We start from the raw sequence: 19,154 nt of genomic DNA on the forward strand, positions 1-19,154 counted from the left end.
TTAATTACTATAATTACTAAATAACAAAATTATAAAAGTGAACATAACTATAAATTAAAGCCAAAAAATTCACTGTTGGTTAAATAAATAACTAGATTCTTAAAAAAGGCTTTGCAGATAAATCAATGGTCTAATTAAATTTTTTATTTTAATAACTTCTCTTTTTACAACATTTTAAAATACAAAATAATTTATTTTATTATTATTTACTGACAATTGTGAAATTAATAAGATATTACTTTTTTAATTTCAATTACCTATGTTTGATAAAATTCAGGAACTAAATATTAACTATTTTTGTTATTTTTTCCTTTGATATTTTTACACTGTCTGTTATTTCATCTATCTAAAGATGTATGTTCATTTGATACAGATGAAAATGAGACTAGTAGGTAATTAACATGATAAGAGAGAGAACTTATTTTTAATATAATATTAAGTTATTGTATTCATTGAATATTGGTGTGTAAAATATAACAAAAGTTTAAAATGTTAACCAATCCCAAATTGAGGGAGAGAGATACTAGTTAGCATTTTCAGATTAGTTTTTTTAACTTATTGAATAATAAAATTTCTCAATTTCAACATTAAAGCCATATGGCTTAATATAGCTCAATGTGAACTTTCAGTTGTTATTGCTATTTATCCAAAACTAAGTCAATCTTTACAGTTAAAAACCAATGTGATAAACCAGTAAATATAAAAATATAATAATAAATTAAAAATTATCTTAATTGTAGCTTTGAATAAACAATGCCGTCATTGTGAACTCACACAATGAACAGAAAAAGAAAAGATCTATGGTCTCAGCTAATCAGTTAAGTCAGATTGGCTCTGTTTACTTCATCAGCGATAGAGACGTGATTATATGTAATACATATACATATAATCACGTCTCTATCGCTGATACGCTATACTTATTAAATTGTTTTGTTACAGATCAGGGTAAAATGACTTCATTCAATGACCCTGAAGATGAATATTTGGAAGACCTGATCCAGCTCATACCATCAGGTAATCTGAGCAATGGACCAATAATATTTATTTTATTATTTACTAGCTAATGCTTGCGACTTCGTTCGCGGTAAAAATTCACTGAAAAAGCTGACTGATAAATTTATATTTGCATAGCATTCAACATGTATGTACTTACTTACCTACATATAAGGATTTAATTGAGTGCATGAGTGTTTTTTGATTAACACTTTTCAATAAGTGATTAAGTTGTGTGATATATTTTAATATCTTTCAGATATTTTTCTGGGTGACAGAATAATTCTATGCTCCAAAAACTGATTTAAAAAAAGACTTCATAAAATAATCATTTTATACATTGATTTAACTATTAACTGACAAATTTATTATTGTTGTAGATGGTGATAGCACACGTTCGCCTGAATCAGAAGGGTTTTCTTCATACCTTCAAAGATCGTATGTGCCGATCACATTTTTCAACAACGACAAAAATATCAAGCTTTTGAATAACTGTCGTCCACTATGCATTGAACTGGTGGATTATAAAAAGGTAAGCCCACAAGTTTTAAAAGGCATTGGAATTGATTCGCTTGGAAATTACACCACAAAAGATGAAACAATAGAAAATCATATCAATCGGATGACTTCTAATGGTGTTGAGATACGGCGTACGGTCAATATTAATGGACAAATTAAGAACGTAGACTTTAAGAAAAATAAAGGTTTAGTAGGAATGAAAGTGTCCCAAACATTTGAAGTTTTACAAATTGATAGTGAAAGTGACGAATCACAATCAAATAATGAAGATTTTAAACATGACATTAATAAAGAAATTGATGAAATCATAAACGAAAAGAATCAAAGCACACAAAATGATTCGGCAGATTATACGAATTCTATTAGAGCGACAACAATTTTGTCGGATGAAGAAACATCATCTACTAAAAATAATCTCAGGAATAACGATGATCAAGGAGGACAGTTAATTTTAGGAGTGAAACACAACCTGCCTGGCGGTAAATATGAAATGAAATGTGAAATAGCATCGATGGTTAATATTAAAAGGAAGACAGAAAAAGACCAAAGTTTCCCAAGTAACGAAGCTGTAAGAAAAGAAGATAATATCCACAAATGTGTAATAGACAATTCGGAACAAAATATACAGAGAAAAATAAATGTGGTAGGAAAGAAATTAAACGAAAATAATATAAGCAATGGCCCTTTATCGCCCGTTTTTCCTTGTACTCCCCCAAAAAAATCTAAAAAGTTTAATAAAGACAGACATGACATATCGACTTTGGTGATTACTCAGCCTAAAGATTTCATGGATAATAGATTTAAACCTAACAGAATTAATAGTCCAAGGAGAAATAATCAATCGTCGTCTGAAAAAGTGAGTGATATGGAGAACGATGTAGTGGCCGAAAAAATATCGACAGTTTCAAAATCGACCAAACAGAAAGAAACAACTTTACAATTTAATAATAATATAAACAGCAATACAACCGTGATTGGGAAAACTAATATAGCAAAAAATGGACAAGTTATTAGTATTGATAAAATGACGTCGAATGTATTGTCTGTGGAAGAAAAGATAACACCTACTTCGGGTAAAAATGACACTCTAAATATTTTTCGTCCCGAAACCATCGAAAATGATAAAAATTTAAGTGCTACAGTTTTGCAATCGGAAAATGATAAATCGAATATCGAACTCATAAAAAATCCAAAACTTGATGAAGGATTATACAAAAATATTATTGATAGGCGGAAACATGAAGTCCAACAGGTGGCAAACGCTAGTGATTCGGCATCACATGGCCAATCAAATAACCTAAGAATACCTAAAACTAGCTTTGTAAACCAAAACATTTTTCAACAAAAGCATTTGTCATGGGGAAACAACCTGATTCTTCCTCAAAATTTTTCCCAAAACCCTAGTCTTGCTTCAAAACGGGTCCATATTTTCCAGAAAGTTGGTTCCGCTATTGTACAAGAGCCTAATAAGACTGTTGAGTCCGTTGATAAACGGCCTCTAACATTATCGAAAACTCGTATCAGACCTTATACAGGAAGTATTTCTAATTTGCAACCTATGATTAATAAGCTAGATAAACCAAAACATTGTTTACAAAGAAATAATTCATTGCTAAAAAATTATAATTTAGGTCAACCTAATTTACGTTATGCGGCCAGGGACACATTTCACAATAATGTTTCTCTTGTTGATTCAAAAATATCATCCTCTCTACATACAGACAGTTCGATAAAAGCAAATAAAATACAATATGCACCAAATCGAATGGTTCCTTCTCAATGTAAAGAAACGTCAGTCAGTGATGACATAAGTAACGGAAAGAAATTTTCTTCGTCTTCGGGTTATGAAAATAATCTTAAAGGATTTCCGCAGAATGTTCGTCACATTACTGCGTACAAAAATTCAAATATTTCTCAAAATATTTTACCTGGATGTCAAAGACAAAGTTGCTGTATCTTATCATATGGACCTCAGCCTCGACAGTTAGTGCGGTCAATGCTAAGACCCGATGGCACGCAAGTACTGAGCGTAGGAAACTATCCTAAATATATGTATGCCAATAATATTTATCCAAATTCTGTCCCTGTCTCACCATACCTCGGATGCACCAATAATTATAATGCATATTGGCCTTATCTATTACCTCCACCACCTCCACCACCCCCTCCGCCTCCCGAAACTGATGCGAATATAAGCTTTCATTCTACCTTTTCTCACACATCTGGAAAATCGAATACATCGGATAGAAAAAAAGTTAATATAATTAAACAAATAAATATTGTAGCTCGTCCTGCTATTGAAACGACACAAGGTAATTCCAAATATATAAATAAACAAAATCTAATCGATGTCCAAACTAATAATATTAGTCCACCGAAGGACAAAAATGATATTAATAATTCGGAAAAAGTTCTTTCTAGTAAAACTGAAATGTTTGAAGAACTGGAGAAAGAAATGATGAATATTCATAATGAAGACTTGGAAAATTTAATAAACAAGGAGTTACGTGATAACAGCTCATTAGAAAAACGTAACATCTTTAAAATGCCTGATCTAGAAAAAGGTTGCTCAAAAGTGTCGAATTTAATTAATGTAAAGGAAACTACTAAAAGTATTACTGCACATCAAGGTAAAAAGAAAAAAGAGCAAACTACAAAAGAAAAGGATATAATACTTGACGAAGATAATTCAAAGATGAGAAAGAATGCAGTGTCTGATAAAACTAGAGCACCAATGGATGCTATAAGAAGCACAAGTGAAGGATATTCCCCACCGATCTTGCCTATTCCAAGTTTCCAGAAAACGTTAGAAATTATAACCCGAGCAAGTAATGATGCCCAAAAACGGATTGCAGCTAAAGAAAAATCTCGTAATAAATTGTCTATGTGCGAATATATCACTAAAGAAAGTAACGCAAGCGATATAAGTAAAAAGATTTCTTTAGACGAATATAAAAAAAGAGTAGACAAAAAGCGTGTGTGTGAAAGGAAAAAGCGAAAATATGATAGAAAAAAGGAAGGTAGATCTGTAAAAAAATGTTTAGAAACGAAAAGCACTGATCTGGATCAAGGATATGATTCCGATACGACTATTGTTCTTCATTAAATGAGTATAATATTACTTTAAAAAAATGTTTAGCATATTTGGTTAGACTTTTCGTTAATCTTTTTATTTTTCTGCAGTATCAATTTAATTTGTAGTGAATTAGTTAAGTTTGTTGCATAAAGTGCAATATAGGTATTTCATTGATTGACATACTTTTTTGATGTGTTGTTAATTTTACGATATACAAGATACAAAGCTTGAATAAGCAGTTTATGACAAGAATTTCTTGTTTTGAAATATTAATTGTTTTTAGAGAAATATTGACTGTTAACGGAGGTTTTCTTCGCTTATTTGTTTATTAGCATCTCTGGCCCAAATATTGTAAGATTTTTGGAAAAACCAGTAAAGACTTTTTTATATTTTCATGTGTAAAATTGTAGAACCCACATGATTATATATCCTAAACTAAAGGAAGCTAAGTAAACGTATGATTTGAATTCTAAATTATTAAATTTGGTCAAAGTTAAAGTTTTATATTAAAGAGTTAATTTTGAAAATCCAATAAAATAAGAGTTATTTAAGATGTTACATATGTTATTACTTAGTAAAGAAAATGTTATTTAGTTTATTATATAAGTAGTAGTCTGTTTTCTGTTAAATTAAAATTATTTGAGGATTTGGTTAAGCATTTGTTCATTAGTTGTAGGTCCTACTACTAGACCAATTATACCCAAAATAATTGAAGTTAAGAATAACATTTATCTACTGTTTAGTTGAATATCTTCAACTGAAAGTAATTTTAAGGTGTAATTTTAAACGAAAAGACCATTGGTTTGCATGTGTTTGTTTTTAATAAAAGCCCACTTTGCTTAGGTATAAAAAAATAACTGTTATGTGTATACATATATATTGTTGTTGTTGTTGTGTTTCCATGATCATATATCTTATATGTAAAATTCTCGTGTATACAATGTTCATTCCCGTACTCCTCCGAAACGGCTTGACCGATTCTCATGAAATTTTGTGATCATATTGAGTAGATCTGAGAATCGGCCAACATCTATTTTATATAGTGATTAGGACACATAACATTTTTTTTTAACTAGAAATAACTTCAAAATTATTTATATGGCAATACAACGTTTTTCGGGACAGCTAGCAATAGTTAAAATAATAAAAGTCTTGTTTATTTTGTATCAATTTAGCTGTGATGCAAACTCGCGGTCTTTTAGGAGGTGCAAATAAAATTTTCGTGTTCGACGTGCTAACCTCAGATTCGACTAATCTGTAAAATTTATTTTTACTTTTTTCAATCATTGAACTTAATTTATTGCAAAGCTCAAGAAATATCATGCACATAAAAAGTGTAGGATTATTTAAGAAGAATAAAAAAAATACATTTTTGACTTTATTTTAATTATATTTTCATACTGGACGTTGAAAATATGTTAATTGTTAACAATAACATGTCACTGTATATATATATATATATATATATATATATAGGTATATATATATATATATATACATATAATAATTATTATTATTATATATGTGTGTATATTATATAATAGTTTTTTACAACTTTGTAGCCCTCCACCTTCTTTACGTAAATTTTAAATTGTGAGATTAGTAGAATGTACAACGTTATCTTTGACGAGCGACCATATAAGGCTCATATTTGGTGGAAGTACTTAACCGGGTACATGGATTTTCCTTGTAAATTAATTTAATCCCGAAATCCCCTCTTGGGCTTCCTTACTATAAGTTAGATGATTAAGTCAATTATATGTATGTAACAGTTAAGACTGATTTCTATATAGGTAGGTAAAGTGAGTGTGTAACTTCTAATTGTTTCTATATAATGTATACCTTGTACATGTTCAAAACACAAAGACATAATGTTTGACCATGAATTATGATACTAGAATGACATAACATGATTTTCTTTACATTTATATATAACAACTATAATATTTTCGACAACTTTTTGGCTGAATTAATAGTGTTCCTAAATTCTAGTATTTTTTTTATTGTTAGTACTAGTACTGAGTACCGAGTTCCTAATATTGTTGTGTTAAGGTTTTGATTTATATAGTTTACTTACTCCAGTAGCTTTATATAGTCGTTATGGTCAGAAGTCACCAATAGCCGGTCAGACGCGGCGCAGCTTGAAAGTGGGCCCGCACACAAGTTGTACAGGCAACAAGTAGGTTGTGGCGCGGGCCCGCCATCGAACTGCTCTGTAAGGACTTTGAAGAGTTTCGTCTATTACAACTTGGTGCGGGCCTGCTTTCAAACTGCGTTGCTTTTGATGTGCACAGGCCTTTATATACTGATAAAATTTAAAGTTTCGCGCCTATTGTTTGTAAATATAGCTTTGAGATGTTATCAAGATTTTTATTTAACTCTTAAGTACTATCCTCGATTTGTATAAAACACATTTTTCATCTCAATTCTCGCTTTCGTTGTAATAAAGTGAACTGATGAGACATCTCATTTTTGTGAATATTGCTATCCTGTTCTCAGGCATATGAGTTTCTCTGTCGCCCGCTGTATCCGTCTTCGTTGTGTCGTCATAGTGTTCTTCGAGTCATGGCATTATTAAATTTAAGGGTAAACAATATTATGAACCGATTATGGAAAGAGTCAGCAGGGTTACTCTTGACGCGGTCGAGATACGATCAAAATCGAGTTGACATCGAGAATCAGTAATTTGGTACTCTGGAGAACGACTGAAGCGCCAATCGAGTTGTGGTCGAATAGTGAACTACTTGAAATCGAAAACCGCCGTTATGTCCTTACTCTCGACATTATCGAGATCATCAGATTAAAAAAATCGAAAACACTCGATTCACAAAAAGCTACTTTTTTGAAATCAAGTGTGTATTAAAGATTAAATTATAGAAAATAGGTAAGTTTCTTTAACAATAATGCTTTGAGATACAATAATCTTTCTTCGTGAGTGAAAGTGCTGGAAATATTTGCAATTTTTTGTCTACAACTTTCTGTTTTGTGGATTGATAGCAGGATGGCTCGACTTGCAGCACAATTAAATTTATTTCGTTCAAACGAGACGAGTCGCAATGCGGCGCACATCTGTAGGTATGTCCTTCCGTGTAGTAGATAAGCTACCTACCTAAGTTTGGGCGTCGCGTCTCGTCTCGCCTCGGTGTGACGTGCCCCTCCCTAGAAGTAATAACTCCCTCCTTACTAGGGAGTAATAACTTAAAAAGTATTTTAATCGCCAAATATTATGTTTAACTTACGAGCACCTTTAGTTGCCGCCCAGGTTTATAAAAGGTTAACTAAAGGAAGAAAATGGCGCCACGCACTTTAATTTTTTTTAAATTCTGTTTGCAAATTCGGCAAAGGAGTGTGGGATTAATCTACCTAGCGAGGCTCGTGCCGCCTTGTCGTCGTAAATCTGAGGATTACCCTGCGACAGATCAATGCGAAGCGGAATCGTTTTAGCTGACTCCAGAAATGAATTGGTGAGATTTGAAATACTGTTATCAACTAAGAAATACAATTAATTTTGAAGGATTTAGATTTCTGTGGAAATAAAGTGCTTTCTGCTGCTCCATTCGCAGTTTGAAAGCGCCTTACTATAGAGAGTAAATGGTTTAGCAGCCTAAAAATTTTATGTCAAGAAGTATCATTGTATACGATAAATGTCAATTAATATGTTAATAATATAAAAAAGAAAGAATTAAAGTAGGTACCTCCTACTTAAAATAAGACGACGTATCTTGTGACATGCGAATCAAATATACTTTTTAGACATCAGCAAATTAACTTATACGTTAAAAACAATTTGAATTCCCGCCTCCATTTGCATAGCGCCCGGAAAAGTAGTGGAAATGTGTAACAAAGGCAGCGAATAAATTTGTTTAGTTAAAAATACATGGGACCGCTTTCAGCGCAGCAACTTGAAACCTAGCTTGTTATTGTTTGCGTTTTACTAAGTTGTTTCTCTCAAGCGGTTTATTCAATTTAGGTTCTCATAGAGAAGAGCCTTTGGGAGACGTTCATTTTACCTACAATAATTAACAGGTTAGGAACCGGAACTTGCCTTTTAATATATTTTTTAAAGAGTAAAGATGAATAATAAATGATTATAAAACGTGTGAAAAATATTGCTTATACAGTGAATTGTTTCCTTAGCATACCAATTTATACTGCACGTGGCGCGTGGGTGCGAGCGAACGGAAGAGTCGGTACTACCGAGAACGAAGGGCAGAGGATATTCTGATATCATGGACATATTTCTCACTTTACCAACTCAATTTTCGTACCGATTACGTAGATTCCCAGTTGTGAATAAAATTAGTTTAGTAAATAAGCGAAAGGATTTGGTCGTCCTTGGTCCCTTGCATAAATTAACCGTTTGGTAGTTTCTCTTCCTCTATAAATTGCGGTGTTGGTGCTTCAAGCGTTTCTGTTGTTTGCTCAACTTAATAATGAATATAATTGCATCACAATACTTTCACACTGCTATGTAAATTCTCATTTTGCTCTTGGGAAAGCCTTTTATAAGTATGCACGAAGTTATGTGGTTCGGTATCAGCTTAGCAAACTAGTATATATACAAAACGGTGCTATTTAAAATTCACAGGCGTTAAACATACAACAAGCAACTATACTTTAGTATGTATCACATTGGTAAAGATAGGTAGGTTATTTTGTCCATCTCCTACTAACCCCAGAGCGTTCCGGTGTAATTATATATTTCAACGTAAAAATTCTTAGGTAAAAATTAAGTTTTGACATGACATTATTGAGTTTATGCTTATGTAGAAAAAAATCAAAATTATTATAGGTATATGGAATGAGCATCCTGTTAGTAGATAGAATCATAAAAATTGTTGTAACATAATAATAAACCTCATTTCTAGATACATTGATTCAGTACCATATACACATAAGATTCAGTACCATTCTTACTATGCTACATACTTATATGAGTAGCTGTACCACTTTGTAATAGCGGTGACAATTCATATTTCTTTAAATCCTGTCTTTATTGCGTTCTGAATGTAGTTTAGGAGCTAGCGTCCTGAATACCTGTAACTGGCGAAAGAGAGTATAATTCTTGAAATAAATTTAATTTATGTTAAATAAATCATGTGTTATTTGTATATAATATGTAGGATATGTATATTTGTCAGATATAAATATATCCTTCTATAAAGATATTAACAAACCTCCTGGCGTTTGTCTTGTTTGTGTTTGTGTTGTCAAACTCACACCTCTGAAAGGAGCCCAAGGTGCGGTTCTTGCCTATTATCCCGGATTGGGTTTATTTGACTTAAAGACCTATGTTACCTAGCTGGGGCAGAGGGCTTCTACAGTACGTCGCCTTCCCAGTCGGTCTTAAGCTTGGCGTTTCATTTCACTCCTGATACTTTTTTATTATTTTATATGTTATTAAAATATATAATAAATATTAAGGAATAGTCTGTCATTATCATTATAGTCATCATTAAAACGATATCCATACTATATTTGCAAATGTGAAAGTGTGTTTGTTTGTCCGTCTTTCACGTCAAAACCACTGAACCTTTTTCTGTGAAATTATGTATACTGTGAAGTACGGAGAAGGATAAAGGGTTCTATTCACGTGGGCTGAAAAGCAGGCGAAGCAAGAACCTATAAGTGAGTAGAGCATTGGGCATAACATTTTAAGGTAAAATTAATCGAAAGTGTGGTCTGACTCCTAGACTAGCCTCGTGCCAGCTCACATGCCTGTAATATCTCAAATGTGAATCTCGTTCGCGCACGCCTCGCATTCAGGTTCTCGTAGGTACATCTCGTTTTTCATATTACCTTTTAGGACAGGAAAATGGAGGCAGCTTTAGACCTAAAAATAACTTCTCATGATTGGCGTTAAGTTAGTCTCCTATTAACTAAGTCTCGGCTTACTTTGGAGCTAGCGTACTAATGTTATACTAAAGTTACACAGGTGTTATTCATCCTGCTTAATATCTTCTATCCTGCGTATGTTTGTGGAGTAATATATGCTAGCAATATGTCACTTAGCCATACAACTGAATGAGGGCTTTAGATCTTTTCAAGACCGTTTGCTGTGACTACTCTACTCTTCAAGGGATATCGACATGATTATATATATGAATTATTTATTCATATTTTTATAGTAAGTAGATAAAGAGAGCAATATACATATATGGGCTAAACGTGGTCATAAAGTTGTAAAGTCTAAAAATTAAATGTCACCAAGTTTGCAGGTCCCGGCCGCGTTTGCTACGTACAGCTGCGAGCCCCGAATATTAATGCCCGACTATACTTTTAACCCCAACTTGCCCCAACTTGTTCGGGGACATCCAGCGTCTCATGTGTGTGGTGTCCATAAATATTTCGATTGGTGAGTATATTTATTATCTAGCATTTGCGCGGGCTTTAGAGCCGTGACAATTTTCAGAAAAAATAGCTTATCTTTGACGTCAGATAAGTACTAGACATATTTATACAACAATTCAGCGAATGAAATCGAACGGTTTAGACCGATATACTCATCGCATTTATAATATAGTATATTATAATAGTACCTTTGGTAAGTTAGTCACTCACAACTATTTTTTCATGGGAATAAGAAAATATCTAAGTAGATAGATAGACAAATCATTTATTTGTAAGTTTAAATTCAATTTTTTTGACAAACATACCATTCATACAAGAAGTCCGAATATCATCGTTTTTTCCGTCGCGATAATGGTCACACTACTGATGCTCTACTTTATAGTTCTTTGTTTAAATTCGAATAAAACTCGCCATGAAATATTCCCGCCATTGTGTGTTAGAGATCTTCCCTACCCTACCGAGATCTTTATTGTTTAGGAATAAATTCTAGGGATAGATATTTGCACAAGCTTCAATTCGATTAGGTATCATTCGTAGAACAAGACACAAAAGAAAAATTATTTTATTAATTAAAAGCTTCCATTCTGGTCGAAAAGCGAAGAAAAATATATTGTACGCTAGCTGCTACACTTCCCGTGCAGATTGTTAAAGTCGATTAAGGGAAAGGCTTACAAATTAGGAAACTTCTTTTGGGCTATAAGTTAGAAAACTGTTAGATATTATTAGTATCTGAATCTCAATTAGAGACGAAGACTGTTAGTTACTCCATATTCTCTTCTATATTATTATGTTTAAAATAATTCATTTTAAACATAATAATACAACTTTGGAAGCACAAAGAAAAGATTTATTCAAATCAAAATTAACAGTTCTCCCTTTTGTAAATTACTGTGATTGCGGAGGAAAAAGTTTTACATAATTCGCTAAGACTGAGTTAAGTAAGTACTTAAATGTTTTAGTCTCATATAACTCCAAATAACTGTAAGTGTATATAACACACTTCTCGAAGTGGTATACACACATCACGTCTATATCTTTTGCGGGGTAGACAGAGCCAATAGTCTTGAAAAAACTGATAGGCTGCATGAATAAAGATAACCGAGATCAAATATAGGCTACTATTTTCTGAAAGTTCCCAGGACATCGGGAATAACGGGGCGGAAGCTGCGGGCTGAAGATAGAGCAAATATAAATAAATATTCAGATTGTAGAAATAAATAGCAAAGATGATAACTGTTGGAAGCCTGTTCGTCATCATTAATTGACAAATTTATAATGCACTTTTATTATTGTTTCATTCTACTGTTTATTCGCCTTCTACGTTATTGACAGAAGGAAAAGCAGTGAATTATATATGTATATATGGCAAATAAAAAAAATACCTATATAAAAAGTTTATTAAGCGAATTACAGGTAGACAGAAAATTTGATACCTACGTCCTCATGAAAAAGTAAGACTCATTTAAACTAGGAGCTAAATACCTTACTTGGAAATAAGTATCAAGAAAAAGATTTATTTCTCTAAGAAAGTATTTTTATGGATTTCGTTTTATTTTTCTGTACGGTACGGTTACCAAATCATTCGCTTGCGAAGATATCAAGTTCATAATTCGTTATACTTTAATTGCAAAGTTTAATGTGATTAATCTGTCATTTTATTTTTCAGCTTAAAACTAGAGCTTTCGTTATTAAACCGTGGAAATAATTGGTGTCCAATGACGATAATAAGCAATCTGACCAGGCAGTTAAAATAAAGGCTGGAACTGAGTGCCATTTAAAATAATGAACTCGGCAATTTACACTGAAAAGTTTTCATTCAATTATGGATTAGAGGAACGAGTAATCATGGATTGGATGAAGTCAATTAGTAACTTTATTCAACAAAGTTCTAAGGTCAAGAGTTTCTTTTGATTGAAAATATGGCTTCGTACCTTTTTACGGAATATCCAATATTTTTCAGGTTTTTTTTAAATTAATTTTTGATTAAATTGATCTAGTGTATAAGTAGATAGATAGATAGATAAAACTCTTTATTGCACCATAAGAGTAAAACATACAAAACAACATAAAACAGACAGGGATGGTACAAAGGCGGACTTATCGCTGATGCAATCTCTTCCAGTCAACCTTTGGGTGGAAGGAAACCAAACAGGAGATTGGCGTTGGCGCAGAGCAAGATAAATAAATCTTTAAACATAATAAAATGCACACAGAATATTATAGTAGTAGGTATATTGTTAATTTTTAAGCCATTAATTTCCCACTACTTCCGGACATCTCATCGTTCTCATCTCAGTGATCTACAGGCATTCATTTCCTATTGTATGCCTCTAGATCGCGCTTTTTATTTTTCCTCAGTCCAGATTATGAAATCCTTAAACAATTCTGCCACTCTATTATTGTGTTTTTTACCCACGATATACTTGCCTTTTTTCTTCCTAGCCAGTTTAAACAAATTGTGGGCTTCTGTAAAGAATCGTTCGTGATTTATTCAACTAAAATAATGGTTCACCTCAGCGAAACACTGTAATTGAGTAGGTAGGAGTTTTTAACGTCCGCATGAAAAATTAAAGGCAATTTAGAACCAGTCTGATAACTCCAAGTTAGTTTGAATTACTTCAGAGTGGCCGGGTGACTCGAAATGATGGAGGATTTAAAAGCTCTAAAGTATACGTACCCTCAGAAATACAGCTTGAAACTTATCTGCAGACTTCTGTACTATTCTGGTTTCGGGGACTACTGGTATGAACCAAGGGAAAGGTCTTCGCTCGAAAGGATTTTGTACCCGTTCTGGGCTTTTATATCGAATGCCATTCTTGCTGTCGGAATTTTTAACGAATTCATGGCGTATAGCAGACATGATCTCACTGAAAAGGAAAGGAATGATTTGATGCAGCACACGTTTGCACACTCGTCCGTTTATAGTAAATTTTGTATACTGTATCTACAGAGGGATAGGGTTAAGGTTGTACTGAAAAGATTTGTGGAGGAAACCAGGTACTTTTATTGCGTAAACTATTACAATTAAATTCATCTTTAAGTCTTACTTAATTTGACTTTGTCTTGCCAGAGAAAGTTCCGTAAATAATACTTTAAGTAGGTAACTACGCATAGTTTCAAACAGAAAAAGTATATGTACTTTAAACATGTTCATTTGCTTTTTTATTGGTTGGGATTGGAAAATTGTTTAAACAATAAAAAACTTCTATTTGAATTTATATATTTTAGCAAGGTACAATTTAGGTGTCATCAAACTTATATTATTTAATAGTGGAGCTCTTCTGTATATACATAGGTGAAATAAAATATACAGGACTTATCTGTTGGTAGGTCAATTTATTCTTCAAGTGCTATCGACAAGGCAGCCACGGAGAAGAGTTTCAGGTTTTGCGCTGCAATGGGCTTTATTTTGTTCGTGACTCTAACTTCGGCGGAGATTGATGGAGTAAGAGCTTATATACAGGAAGGTATGTATGTACAATTGTAAGTACTGAATGTGGATTAACTGAAAGAAATACCTGTAGTCTTTTTTTTTGGGAACCAAACTAACAGAAAAGAAATACTGGTGGCTTAGTTGAAAAATGCATTTAAAAAAAAATATGGTTCATAGCAAAATAAATTCATTAAGACAAGTGATTTTTAGTTTGCCTTTTTTATGGATTTTATGGATCTCCAACCGCTAATGGAGATAGTATCAAGAAACATTTAGATATAAAAATAGTAAAATGTCATTGCAATTAAAGCAGAAAGGTTTTAATAGTTAGTGTCAGGCGGGCAGCAGACCAGCAAAGTTGTTACACTTTGCTAAATCTTTTTACAGAATGTACTTGCAATAACTATAACTTAAAGGTTGGTAAAGTCGAGATACAAAAATTACCGATGATACTTAATGGTGGAAATGACGTAACTGACTTTTATAAAAATTACAATACTTATGTATATACTGGATATGAGGATGGATATGAATGAATAAATTTTTATACATAATTCTCACTGCATCAAAAAAAAAAAGAAAACAAGTTACGTCATCTCCGTTCATTTTTCTCAGGAATATTAATCAGAGGAGAAGTAACATATTTCCCGAAGAAGTCCCAAACCGGTAATTTCTTCAACTTCGTGCGTTTCATGGCCGAGTTCCACTGGTACTACCTGGTGGCCATCATGACTGTGGTGGACTCTCTGGCCGTGTGTTCCATGGTCTACACCGAAGCGAAATTCAAGCTCCTTCAGATATACTACAAAGAGTTAGGAAACATTTTGAAGGACGAGAGCAAGAGTAAAATAGACCGTGATTTGGAGTTCAAAAAGAAATTCATTGACGGAATTAAGCTACACGAGGATGCTTTGTGGTAAAACTTAACTGCGTTACGTTTCGAAGTTTCTTGGCTTCGTTGTAATTATTGTTTTGGAATTTTGAACTTTGTTTGCTAGAAGTACCTCAAAATGTTGATTAATGGAAAGCGTAATTTATTTTCACGTTTGTGTAAATATAAAGTAAAGGATGAAATTAAGTTTAGATCTAGAACAGCCTGATTTCATAACAGAAACGACTTCAACCGACGTTGAAGTTAACGTTAGTATTTTTGATTAAGAATTTTCTTTTATTTCATCACTATATTTTTTTAATAAAATTTTACCATTTTAAAATTATTGCATTACGAAACGAATCAGGGAGAGTTCGTTTCTCAGAGTAAAGTCAAAAGGATCATAATCATCTTTTACTTATACTCTTAAAACTATGAAAAATAGATTTCCATCAAAGACTATTCAGGCGCGAAAGGCACCTGGATGATTTTCGCCCAAAATTGTCAATTTGTGTATTCTTTGGTAAAGAAAATAAAGTTTTTACAATTTATTACAGGATAATACTTTATTTTCTGTTCTTAGGAGCGCCAAGAACATCCAGTACGCCCTGGGGACCATCTATAGCGTACAAATTTTCGAGAGTCTCAGTCTACTCGTTGTTTGTCTCATTAAACTTGTTGTAAGTATAAAAGAAACACAGCTTCTACGACTATATTCTTTTCTAGCTAATGTACCAACGGGGTTATTCACACTGACAAGGCAAATCTTAAATAAATGAAAGAAGAAAGTGATTGACTGACATATCAACGCATAGCCCAAAACGCTGGGTGTAGAGACTTGAAATTTTGCGTGTAGGATAGATATTCCATTTCCCTCTTATTTTGAGAATTACCAAAAATATAGAAATAAAATGAAGGGAACACTTGTCAACATTCGTGAACAGTGTTGAGACTTATCAGGCCGGGTTTCCACCAAAGCGGAGGCAGAGGAGACGAGAGGAGATGTGTTTATAATAAACAATTAGATTAGGATGTTTCCACACCTCCACTCCGCGGAGAGGAGAGGTGATGTCTAATTTTTGTATAGAATGTTGTGCCGAATGCGTGTCTAGCGGAGCAAAGCCAGCGGAGGTGTGTAGTAGTAGATAGTGCTTGACCGAGCATGAGCTCCTACCGCTCAAATCTCTTCCCCGCTTTGGTGGAAACCAGGCCTAACTGCCCCCTCTTGCGTAAGTCATGGTAATGTCCTGTAATGAGAAAATCCAGGGGCAACCAATCCAAGCTTGGGTCACTTAATAAAGTATTACTTCTATTCCCTTATTCGTCTATATCCAAATAAAGTGTTTTGTTCTAAAGTGAAGGGCACCATTATATTCAACGAAAGCTAATTTTTAAAGCATATTATCGAAAAGACATAAGCTGTGTAACAACTTTCAGGCCAGCGAACGGACTTTGCTGCGTGTAATTGCTATACTAGCCTACACCACCTGCATGATCACCTTGACTGGCACCTACATGATGGCTGCGGGGGATATCACTCATGAAGTAAGACGACCATAGAAATAGGAATAATAAAGAATTATTTTTTTGACAATGAGATGAGATGATTCATTCTTCATTCATTATTTCATATAATCACGTCTATATCCCTTGCGGGGTAGACTGAGCCAGCAGCCTCGAAAGACTCAGGCCACGTTCAGCTTTTAGGCTTAATTAAAGAATTTGAGATTCAAATAGTGACATGTTGCTAACCCTTCTAGGCGATGGGAAGAATTCCAAGGATATATGCCTATCCCTTAGTTGCCTTTTACGACATCTGGGGGAAGGAAACGGAGTGATCCTATTCTTTTCAAAGATGAGATGATGACAAATATATTCGCATATTTATCGTTCAGTACAGGTATAGCGCCTTCTAATGTTCCGGTTATTTTAAGATCTCGTAAGTAAGTAGGTACTTATCTAAAAATAATCGAAACATTAACATACATAATCGGTTTTGTTAGTGTAGCGATTGTCATGATACTTGATGTTGATAGTATCTTATAAGTATCTATTTTTTTTACTTATCTCATGCAGTATACCTAGTTGAATTATGTGCTTAAATATTCTTATCCCATTTCTCTCTCGCTCACTTTATTGACAAAAACCAATGGTGAGCCTTTGACCATGATCGTGTAGAATAATATGCTAATAATTTGGGCAAATTTTTTTTTTTAGATTAATAAAAGCTATACATACCTATATCTTATAAACTTGGGATTATTTTAGGCGACAGGCGACCAACCTGTCACTATTTGAATATCAATTCCATCATTAAGCCAAACAGCTGAACGTGGCCTATCAGTCTTTTTAAGACTGTTGGCTCTGTCTTCCCCGCAAGGGATATAGACGTGATTGTATGTATGTATGTATGATATATTCCAGGCAGCCATGCTGTCGACTGCAATATTCCAATGCGGCTGGGAAATGTATGGGAAGAAGAAGGAAATCCTGCCTCTGACCGTGGTCGCCATACAAAGGAGCCAAGTGCCCGTGTACATGACTGCTTTCGGCGTCATCGAGTTGTCTTATGTCAATTTTATATCGGTAAGTCTTACAGTATCCACTAAAAAAGAAATATTGACACGTCTATACTAATATTATAAAGCTGAAGATTTTGTTTGGTTGTTTGTTTAAACGCGCCAATCTCAGGAACTACTGGTTCGAATTGAAGAATTCTTTAGAATAGACCATTTATCGAGGAAGGCTTTAGGCTATATAACATCATGTTGCAACTATAAAGAGCAAAGAAATAATGGAAAATGTAAAAAAAAAAAACGGGAAAAATTATTCATCCTTGTGGGCTTCAATGGTGCCCAAAATAACTATTCCACGCGGACGAAATCGCGGGCACAGCTAGTACATACATATACATATGTATATAATCACGTCTATATACCTTGCGGGGTAAACAGTACCTACTGCTTTAAGATAGAATTCAGATACAGGAAATAATCTCAAGTTTAACAGCCTCTCCTTTAGTTGCCTTTTACACATCAATTATTTGTATAATTATAAATTGATAAAGCTACGTATCTTTTGATACCAAAATGTCTATTTTTTAGGTGCTGCGTTCCTCGTACTCATTTTTTGCGGTCATGTATTGAAGTCAGCTCAGGAAGAAATTACCTCATGAGTCATCACCATTCTGCTTGCTGTATACTAGCAATTTCTTCACATTATTAAAAATGTTCGGTGTCTTTGTTTTACTCGATACGCATAATCGTCGCGAAATTGTATACCAATTAAGGCAAAATAATAAATTCTTACCTAAAAAACTTTGTCCGCTTCATTGAAAACACATACCTTCACATATAAAGGAAAAAACTGATACTATAGTATGTATTTCGTATAGTTATTCATCATGACTGCATCTGAAATTGGATTCAATTGAAAAAGTATATTAAAAACGCCGTAGAAATATTTAAATAGAAATATAATTGGTAACATAAGGCCGTAGAAATATAGGTATGTCATATCTTTGCTCAATCAACTAAACTTAATAAACTACTTACCTAATGAATAAACGAGATACAGAAATGCGCTTTACGAAAGATCTACAGGACAGATTTATTTTTGTTAGATAAAAATAGTTTTGTAATACAAATAGAAATAAAAAAAATAATATATACGGGACAGATTACACAGACTGAGTTAGCCTCGAAGTAAGTTCGAAACTTGTGTTACTAGAACCAAACACAACTATACAATATTTTATAATAAAAACTTATAATAATAAAAATTTAAGATTCAGGCCAATTAGAAATGTTCGTTTATCATCATGCCATGGCCGGGATTCGAACCCGAGACCTCCGGTGTCTCAGACAAGCGCACTACCGCTGCGCCACAATGGCCGTCAAATAAGATCAGTA

General features: G+C 33.3%; 1 protein-coding gene across 1 annotated transcript; it reads left to right on the forward strand.

The window, feature by feature from the left end:
• The first annotated feature begins 13,583 nt into the window (after positions 1-13,583).
• On the forward strand, positions 13,584-18,389 carry LOC106129558 (uncharacterized). Its single transcript, XM_013328155.2, has 7 exons — positions 13,584-13,936; positions 14,270-14,406; positions 14,988-15,288; positions 15,827-15,923; positions 16,681-16,788; positions 17,668-17,829; positions 18,348-18,389. Exons 1-7 carry the CDS (start codon positions 13,584-13,586, stop codon positions 18,387-18,389), a joined length of 1,200 nt encoding a protein of 399 aa, XP_013183609.2.
• The last annotated feature ends 765 nt before the right edge of the window (positions 18,390-19,154 follow it).

The sequence above is a fragment of the Amyelois transitella genome, chromosome 16 (assembly GCF_032362555.1).
Source record: "Amyelois transitella isolate CPQ chromosome 16, ilAmyTran1.1, whole genome shotgun sequence".
Taxonomy (NCBI): domain Eukaryota; kingdom Metazoa; phylum Arthropoda; class Insecta; order Lepidoptera; family Pyralidae; genus Amyelois; species Amyelois transitella.